The sequence below is a fragment of the Quercus robur genome, chromosome 5, assembly GCF_932294415.1.
Source record: "Quercus robur chromosome 5, dhQueRobu3.1, whole genome shotgun sequence".
In the NCBI taxonomy this organism is placed as follows: Eukaryota; Viridiplantae; Streptophyta; class Magnoliopsida; order Fagales; family Fagaceae; genus Quercus; species Quercus robur.
Genome location: NC_065538.1, coordinates 20876777 through 20886718, shown reverse-complemented (window position 1 = coordinate 20886718; position 9942 = coordinate 20876777). Strand labels below are relative to the sequence as shown.

The 9942-nt window shown below is 34.9% G+C and overlaps 1 protein-coding gene across 3 annotated transcripts; it reads left to right on the top strand.

The window, feature by feature from the left end:
* Window positions 1–2679: 2679 nt before the first annotated feature.
* Window positions 2680–9259, top strand: LOC126725473 (kinesin-like protein KIN-13B). Of its 3 annotated transcripts, XR_007655465.1 has the most exons (13): window positions 2680–3185; window positions 3292–3540; window positions 4028–4219; window positions 4469–4570; window positions 5146–5223; window positions 5364–5445; window positions 5989–6148; window positions 6227–6529; window positions 7130–7348; window positions 7467–7818; window positions 7904–7969; window positions 8255–8500; window positions 8881–9259. XR_007655465.1 is itself a non-coding variant. In XM_050430233.1 (12 exons), the coding sequence occupies exons 1-12, from the start codon at window positions 3003–3005 to the stop codon at window positions 8432–8434; spliced, it is 2166 nt and encodes a 721-aa protein (XP_050286190.1). In that variant the 5' UTR covers window positions 2680–3002; the 3' UTR covers window positions 8435–8816. The 3 variants fall into 3 exon arrangements, 2 of the variants coding, with proteins under 2 accessions (XP_050286190.1, XP_050286191.1); XM_050430233.1 differs by lacking the exon at window positions 8881–9259 and having other exon boundaries at window positions 8255–8816; XM_050430234.1 differs by lacking the exon at window positions 8881–9259 and having other exon boundaries at window positions 2681–3185; window positions 3295–3540; window positions 8255–8816.
* Window positions 9260–9942: the final 683 nt, after the last annotated feature.

Sequence of the window (9942 nt, the reverse complement as noted above, 5' to 3'; positions counted from 1 at the left end):
CGTCCAAAATTAAAAAAGAAAAAGAGTGTTGATTTGGGTCCAAGAGTTTTGCTTCGGCGGTACCGCCCCACTGTGACATCGGTGGGGCTCACCCAATCTACGAACTACGTTCAAAATCTTAAATCCCATCTCTACTGTACCATTCAAACGCCGCCGTACCAGGTCCACTAATGAATAAAAAATGTAGGGCCCTTCTCGACATAAATAAAACGCTGCTGCATGATCTTGCCACGTGGCCACAGCGTCAAATCTAAAATATCTGGGAAAATTTTTGAATTAAGAGAAAGTCAAGCTCAAGCGCGCAACGCCATGAAACATTAAAAAGAGAGAGTAATAATAAATCACGATTTTATACTACAAATCGAGGGTAGTGGTGATGGTGGTGGTCCCCACCATGTGGGACGGTGGTTGATGAACCATAGAAGGAACAAAGTTAACATGCTCACCGGACCCATCCCCAAGCCTACGTCCTTTTCTTCTCCTTCAACACTATTTATAGTTACAAAAAAAATCTAGCACCAACTTCACACAATTTTGACTTATAAATTGCAAGTATTGGAGGGAAAACTAGTGACAAGTAGCCAGGGAAAAATGGTTGCTATTTTTTTTTTTTTTTTTTTTCAATTTTTGAAAGCTCAATAAAGATTAATTCTAGCGTCCAGTTGTACTGGATACATTTTGATAATGCCACATGTCCACAGTTGGACTAGTATCGTTTCAACGAGTCTAGTGTAATTGGACACGACTCAATTCAAGTCCTTAATTTTAAACACCACATTTCAAATATTAGTAGTAATTTTCAAATAATCCTAATAACCAACTTTCTATTATGAGTATTTTTTAAAAAAAATTGGTAAACTAATTTATTAATAAACTATAATTTAGTTTTATCGAATTTTTATTATATATTTATTTAATCGTTAAAACTAAATATTAATTTCCATTTTTATTAATATACTCTCGATATTTTTAATTAGATAGATTTTTATAAAAAAGTAAGTAAAACTCATCAAATCTGCTACATAATGGTTCAAATCAATATTCATGTTTTCATTTATACACGCCAATGATTTTTTTATATAAGAATAACAAATTTCATTTATTTATAATTTTTAAAAAATTAAGAAACATATTTTAAATTATTAAGTTAACTTTGTAAAAAGTTTTGGAAATCCTTGTGATTGGACATAATAACCTTTTATATAAATGTGTTATATCTAGCTAGTTTTTTATTTTTATTTTTATTTGATAATAGTGTTGGATTTGAAGTTAAATATTTTTGTTGAAAACAATAAATGATATCAATTTTTAGCTACAAAACTCTTAGCGTATCTAGCTAATTTATGATAGCACAATCCCCTTCTCTTACATATTTCACCATTTACACAATTTCAAACCTCTTAAATGGTTCTTAAACTTAGGGAAAAATAGGTATTTGTCCATAATTTACAAACTATTCAGCAAAATGTCATTGTTTTGAAACTATTTGACAAAATGTCCTCATTTTTTATGTGTAAAACTCGATATTCTCAAAATCGATTTCTATGTATATTTTTAAGTGGAACTCCGCATTAGCAATGTCGAGTTCTATTTAAATTTTCAATAAAATTTAAGTGACAAAATATGCATAGAACTTAATGTCAAGTTTCAAAAACAGGGACATTTTGCTAAATAGTTTCAAAACATAAAAATTTTATTGCATAATTTATAAATTAAGAGCTAATGCCTATTTTTCCCCCACCCTCACAGACTTATCAATAATACGTCCAATTGTAAATGAGTTTAGGTTCCCAAAATTGCAGTCCTAAGAGCATTCATATTCGGTATTTTCAGACTATTCTATTTTATTATCTCAAAAAACTACTTTATCAATTATCTCATATCATTTTACAAAATATTTAATATCTCAACTTTTATTTTCCTATTCTACTCATTAAAATAATATAATGTTGCTACAGTACCATCATATATTTTTTAAAAGTAACTACAATACTACAATACCATTAAAATAATAATTTGTGATATAGAAAGTTGCTACAGTGCCATCCTATATTTGCGATGGCACTGTAGCACTATGCCAAAAAAATTTGACATATCCCATGTTTACCAATCTAGCTATGGGCTGCTTTTGGGTTGAATTGTAAATTAGAGTTTACATTTGACATATCCAAGTACCAGTGCGAATGCTCTAACAGCGAAAAAAATTGTGAATCACAACTTCCAAGATAAAATTTGAACGGTAAAAAGTGTATTAGCTCAATTGATTTTTTTTAGGTGTGTTTTTAATGAAAATATACTAATTCAAATCATTTTAATTTTCAACCCTAATATCAAGTACCTGTTTGATAAAAGATTTTTAATAACGTTGTTTAAGTTTTATAGAAATATATGTGAAAAAAAAAAGTGTGAAAATAAATATTAGAGGAGAAATCAAAAGAAAAGAATGATTACTTGAACGGTTAGAAAGAAAACTGTTCAAAACTCTGACCTTATTTGTTTTTTTTTTTTGTAATATATCTTGAAAACTTTTTTTTTTTTCCTTAAATAAGGGAATGAGTAATGAAAGATTTAAATTTTAAATTACAAAATTTCACACGTGTAAAGCCTCTCCCACACGTATCACGCTTGTCCCCCATTGTCCCACCTCACTGAGTCTCAGTCATTTCTTCAAAAATTCAAAAGTTCTCTCTCTCTCTCTCTCTCTGCGCTATATTCTTGGCATTTACTCTTCCTCACACACCAGCCTCCATTTCAGTTCTCACGTTAACTTCTTACAAAACACAACAAACAAACCTCACACAACCCTTCTTCTTCTCTCTCTCCTTTATCTCAGTAACAAAACATTGATTTTTTTCACACACACAAACACAAACACAAGCACTGACAGAGACAGTTTTTTAGAGAGAGAGAGAAAGTAAAGCTCCGATTCAAACTACGATCGGAGGTCTATTATAGTCAAAAGGGTCATCCCAGAAGTTCAAATCGGAGTTGGGATCGGAGAGATGAACGGAGTTGGGAGACAAGGGCAGAGATCTGGTGCGGCAGGGGTACACCATCAGCGTCAGTACTCAGATAACTTTCTTGAAAGCTCCTCCAATGGCCGCTGGCTCCAATCCACTGGTCTTCAACACCTCTACTCTTCTTCTTCTTCTTCCTCCACCAACCCTTCTCTCCCTCCTCTTCAGGTTCTTCAACTTTTTACTTTTTTTACTTTAAAGTTTTGGGATTTGTGTCTTGGATTTGATGCCTTTAACTTTAGATCTCAGCCCTTTGATTGTTTGTGATGAAAAGCAGGACTATGGATTCTATGGTGGCGGTGGTGGAGGTGGGCAAGGGTCTAGGATGTATAGGAATGCGCAGAGGGGATTCAATGGTGGGAATGAGTTTTTGTTGGAGCCTTCTACGCCGCCTGGGCCGGGTAATTCTCGGTCCAGGAAGAACAATGGCGGCGGCGGTGGTGGTGGCGAAGATTCGCCCGGTGGCGACTTCAGTCCTGGACTTTTGGATCTGCATTCTTTCGATACCGAGCTTCTGCCTGAGGTGTGGGGTCTCTTGACATTTCCACAATCTGCATTTTGATGAATTCGTGTTGTGATTATAGTATGGAATTTGTTAACTTGACTTGGGTGTTGACCCTTTGCAAGTGCTTCCTTGTTTGGGTTCTTTCCAAATTTCAATTATAATAGTTTGTTCATCTGAGAAGAGAAAGAGGGTTCTCATTGATAACTTGAATTAGAGCTTAAATCTTGTATGAATCTTTGGCTGAGTTGGGTTTGTATTCCAATTGACTGTTAAATATTTTTAGGTTGATTCGATCTATGGAATAATGAGAATATAGTAGTGGATATGGAAAAGTTAATGTACTGCTTGTTTTTGCTTAACTCGTGCCATTTGAAGTTGATCATATATGCCATTTGAATTTGGGACCTCATTGTAGAATAAGGAGAGTAGCTTGTGTTTTGAACAAGAATTGAAATTATCTTTGTATGCTTAATTTGGCTGACGCTGTTGTCTATCTCATTGGTAGATGCCAGTCTCTGGTCTGTATGATGGTGCTTCTCTGTATCGTCCTGTTCGTGGCAGAAGCTTTGATGATTCGGAGCCTTACATTAACAACAAACAAACCGGCAGAACTCGTGGCTTGCCGGAAAACAACCTCTTGAAAAGTTTTGCTGCAGATAAAGAGAAATCGAGTTCTGTAGCAAAGATAAAAGTCGTGGTATGTTCTTTTCATTCTCTTTATCTCTTATATGGATTTTTTTAATGCTAGCTGAGAATTCCATTGTTTTCTCCAATGAAATGTGATGCCCAAACAATGAGATACTGCTCTGTGGACTCTGTCACATTATTGAAGTAGCTTGCTTTGCACAAAGGGTTATCCTTTCCTTTCAAGATTTGGCATGCTTAACTAACATGGCTTGAATATCTAGCTTTTATTCTAAGACTTGCTTCCAATGTCTTCATGCAGGTACGCAAGAGACCACTTAATAAGAAGGAATTAGCAAAGAATGAGGAAGATATTATAGATACACATTCTAATTCTGTTACAGTTCATGAGACCAAACTTAAGGTAAGTCAAGATCTGCCTAGTAAAGACTTGATGCATCATACTTCCACACAACACACTCGTCCAATCAAATCCACACAATCTGTGTTATCACAATCTTCCCCACTTATCACAAATGTCCTCTATAGGGCATGCGTTCTTGTGATGCAGTGCCACATGATGTTACAAAGTTGGCTCTAGCACCATTCATCAAAACCCGAGGAAAGCACTAGCCACATATGCACTATACTTGAAAATGACTAATCAAGTTATGCATTGTGGAATCACTTATATAATCAAGATCTACATTGTAAACACCCAATGTGGGTTTTAGCACACCCTCACAATACACAATCATACAATCCAATCCAATCCAATTAAATCTACACAATCTGAGGAGGTACCACAAATGCAGGCCTTTTTATGTTAAAAAGGTTCCATGATGTATATTAAAAGAATAAGAATGAGAAAAATATGTATAAAAAATAAATCTTCTGATTTTCTGGTGTTTGGAACTTCTAATTATTTTAATATGTTTGTCATTTTTTTTTTTTGCTTATGTTGCTGTATATTCCTAAAATCTTCTGAATGTTCTGTAGGTTGACCTCACAGAATATGTAGAGAAGCATGAATTTTTTTTTGATGCAGTTCTGAATGAAGAGGTCTCAAATGATGAGGTTAGTGTATTACAATAAAATTGATAGAACAAAAACTAACTGCAGAACATAGACAAAGCAAGTAATTGAGCATGCAGAAGAAAAATATACAAACATGGCTTCTGATGATTCAATCTGTGATTTTCATTTCATTTCTCTAGGTGTATCGTGAGACTGTTGAGCCCATAGTTCCCATCATTTTTCAACGCACAAAAGCAACTTGCTTTGCATATGGGCAAACAGGTGAATAGCTGTCTACCAAATCTCACTAGATGCTATTACAAAAATTTTGGACAACTCAGTCTCAGAATTATTCTTTGTTTATTTGATTAGTGAAAGCTAACTCTCTCAATAGAATAAATCATTCAATTGTTTTGAAGTTGTTTTGTAATTGTTTTTTCCATTATCAAGTAAGTTGTTCATGAGGATACACATGCTTTATACCTCACCTTGAACAACTTTGCACCTTCTCGTGATTAACTGAATGTTAGTGCAAGATCATATTGTAGCCTCCATGATTGAGGCCATTTTAAAACATAAACCAGTTTGCTTTGTCAAACAAGATGTACTTTCTAATTGTGTTTTTATTTCAGTCATGTGGTGACTAGTGAGTCACTATCTGCTTGTTTCACATCAAATTAAAAGGTCTTAAATTCTGTAAAGTCAAAGGAAACTCATTTCTTTATGCCCATAGAATGAGGATTTGATGCCCTCATGTTGGCTTGACCCATTTAAAATAAAAATGCTCTAAATAAGCTTATGCTTCTTGTTTCTCTGCTTTTTCAGGGAGTGGAAAAACTTATACAATGAAGCCATTGCCCCTTAAGGCATCACGTGATATCTTGAGGTTGATGCACCATACTTATAGGAATCAAGGGTTTCAGTTGTTTGTCAGCTTCTTTGAAATTTATGGAGGAAAACTTTTTGATCTCCTCAATGATCGGAAGTAAGTTATAGCCTCCCCCATTTGGTTAAAGTTTGCCATCTCAAAATTTGTTCCAAAACTATAGCTATGATATTGCAGAAAACTTTGCATGAGAGAGGATGGGAAGCAGCAAGTTTGCATAGTCGGTTTGCAAGAGTACAAAGTATCAGATGTGGAAACCATTAAGGAACTCATTGAGAAAGGAAGTGCCACAAGAAGTACTGGAACAACGGGTGCAAATGAAGAATCCTCCCGTTCACATGCCATACTTCAGCTTGCTATCAAGAGGTCTGTTGATGGCAATGAATCAAAGCCACCTCGTGGTGTTGGAAAGCTCTCCTTTATAGATCTTGCTGGAAGTGAACGTGGTGCAGACACTACAGATAATGATAAACAGACAAGGTATGGTAATGCTTTGCTTCATTTTTAATCCATGAAGAAAGCTAACCTATCTGCTTTGTAGTTAATAACATTTCTCACAGTAGGAAAAATATATGATGTGTATTAAGTTCATTGAGTCACTATTGGGCAGGTTAAACCTAGGATATCTTTCTAATTGTACTTTTCCATTGTCTTACTCATTGAGTCACTGCTGCACTCATAAGGGTTTAAAAAATGAATGGGCAAACTTATTTGCATCAAAATAAAATAATTCAGTGGAAAATAATAATGTGAGTAGACTTATTAAAATTTTATAACCCAAAAAATGTTTCTAACTATACTACTCTAGGCCCATTATATTGTACATTCTGATTGTTTATATTGACATAGGGAGATATGCTTGCCAAAGGAGGTTTCAATGCTCATATTTGACCATTAGGTTTATAGTAGCTAAAGTTAACATCTCTCCATGTTTCTCTCTCTAGCGTTTCTTGTATGATAGTGATGGTACTAATAAAGTAATTTTAAGTGATGAATGGTAAAATATGCTATTTATGTAATTTTTGCTCTTTCTTTTCTTGATTTGCTTGTTAATTAGCTGTTTCAAAATATTTTATGCAGAATGGAAGGTGCTGAGATCAATAAGAGCTTACTTGCATTAAAGGAATGCATTAGAGCTCTTGACAATGACCAGGGTCATATTCCTTTCAGAGGCAGCAAATTAACCGAAGTTTTGAGGGATTCATTTGTTGGTGACTCACGCACTGTTATGATATCATGCATATCTCCCAGCTCGGGATCATGTGAACATACTCTGAACACATTAAGATATGCTGACAGGTGAAAATAAGTATTTTTATCAAAATAAATTTTCTAGTCTTGATTGTACTCATTTTTAAACAATCCCTGCCCCTTTCCAATAGAATATCCTAATATAAAAAGAAAAATTACATTTCAGAGTGAAGAGCCTTTCGAAAGGAAACAATCCTAAAAAGGATATATTATCATCAACCTTCAACCTTAAGGAATCAACAACTGTACCATTGTCTTCAGTGCCTGCATCCAACTTTGAGGATGACATAATTGATTCATGGCCTGAACAAACTGAAAGAGATGATTTTGATGCAACTGAGGAGTCATATGAGCAAGGGAAACCTTTATGGAAGAAGAATGGGAAGCTAGAGCCATTCAATCTCTCTACTTCCGAAGACAAAATAAGGAAACCCAATGGTCAGACTAAATGGGGGGACCTGCCAAAAGTTGAACCCAAGAAGTCCCATTCAGATGATGATCTGAGTGCCCTCTTACAGGTAAAAACACTCAACAAATGATACATTGAATTTATGCATAAACCAACATTATTTGACAAGTAAAGCTATTGTTGCTTGTTTTCAGGAGGAGGAAGATCTTGTAAATGCTCATCGGAAACAAGTGGAGGATACTATGAATATTGTTAAAGAGGTGTGTGATTTGATGAATTCTTCCTTAGAGTTTGTTATTTAGTATCTTTACTGACCATTAAGGCTTAACTTTGGAATGTAATCATATGCATGGTCTCTGCCAGAGGGGATAAAATGATATTCATGGCAATGTTTAGTATGCTGTATCCTACACCACGAGAGAGTTCCTTGGGGACTCTCAAATCAGAAATTCATCTAGCTTCTATTTATTGTGTAAACTTGATGTGAGGACTTCAATTGATGACTAGTTTGCATCCATTTTTACATGTTTCATTTGCATTTGCAGGAGATGAACCTACTGGTTGATGCTGACCAACCTGGGAATCAACTGGATGATTATGTTTCTAGATTGAATACCATTCTATCTCAGAAGGCTGCAGGAATCATGCAACTACAAAATCGTTTGGCTCATTTCCAGAGGCGTTTGAAGGAGCATAATGTTTTAGTATCTGCTTCTGGTTACTGATTTCATTTGGAAGGGCAAATGCTAGTAAAATTCTACTGGGTAATGCTTTAAGAATATAATTGCAAGGTTAGTGGCTTGGTGATGGGTTATGCATTTTTCAAATTCAATTGGAGCATGATTTGATATGGCATCCCAAGTGGCAGTGCTGGATTTTTCAATAGCCAATCTGTATCGTTTGTAATCTTTACTGGGTTTGAGGGGTTGGAGATTTCCTTTGCGCAAGGTCCAGTTTCTCTTTCACAGTATATCATTGCTATAATTTTTTTCCCCATAAGCAATTTATAGACAAAGTATTGGATTCATGTGCCAACTGGGCATGCCTACTGTAAAGCTTGAAAGCATTGTAATTTGATTAATTGATTGAATATTCCTGTTGGATTCATTTACCGCTTGTTTTCTTGTGGTCGATTCTATAAGACAAACACTCCTTTATGCCCCTTGTGCAGGTTACTCATATTTATGAAGCCACAAGCCATATGGCATTCTTCAGCAGTGTGATATCAGAAATTTTAACTCTAGATGAAAGTCATAAAGGACGTCTTTGTCATCGCATTGAAGGAGACAGCTAAACAATGGCCACCCATAATGTGAAAATATATGTGAAATTAATAAGCCTGATAATGAGGGGACATTGATCCGTGAAAAAATGGTAATGAATCTTATCCAACGTAACCTGTCCAAAGCCAAAATCCGTGAACAGGATTGATTGATTGTATTCAGTTTGTAATGAATGTGATACATTATGGAGCATGTGGTACAGCTAAATGTAATGGACCATGGATCTGTTTTTTCCACCTACGCCAAAATTTAACACTTGAGAATCTACCCTCTCTCTCTCTCTTTTATTTTTAGCAGAAATACAATTTTCATCCCTATATTTTGGCCTCATTTTCATTTTGGTCATTACTTTTTTATTTTAGCGCTTTTAGTCTAAAGTGTTCTATTTTTGTTCTTAACGTCATGTCACTAGTGGAAATTGTCTATGTGGTAGACGAAATGCATTGTTAGCACATTAAATGCTAACGTGATCATTAAAATAAGAGAAGTACTACATCTATGATATTTTCACAACAAATCATGGGTGATGTAAAATTAAGGGCTCAAATTATATATTGGTCCTTGGGCCTTTAGCCAAGAGCGTGAGTGGTCCGAGGAGGAATGAATGGTAATGAACGGTTTAGGCTCAAGATTTAATAAACAAGATACAAATAGAAAGATTGTCTGAGGAGGAATATCTCCTCGAAAACGATAAGTACAACTCAAATATGTTTTATAATGATCAGAGTGACCTTTCATGAAACTCTAGTGATAGAGACGTGCATCATGAACATACGAGGAGGGGAACCCAAAAATAGAACAAAAAAGTGTTTTATTTTTGTTCTTAACGTCATGTCACTAGTGGAAATTGTCTATGTGGTAGACGAAATGCATTGTTAGCACATTAAATGCTAACGTGATTATTAAAATAAGAGAAGTACTACATCTATAATATTTTCACAACAAATCAT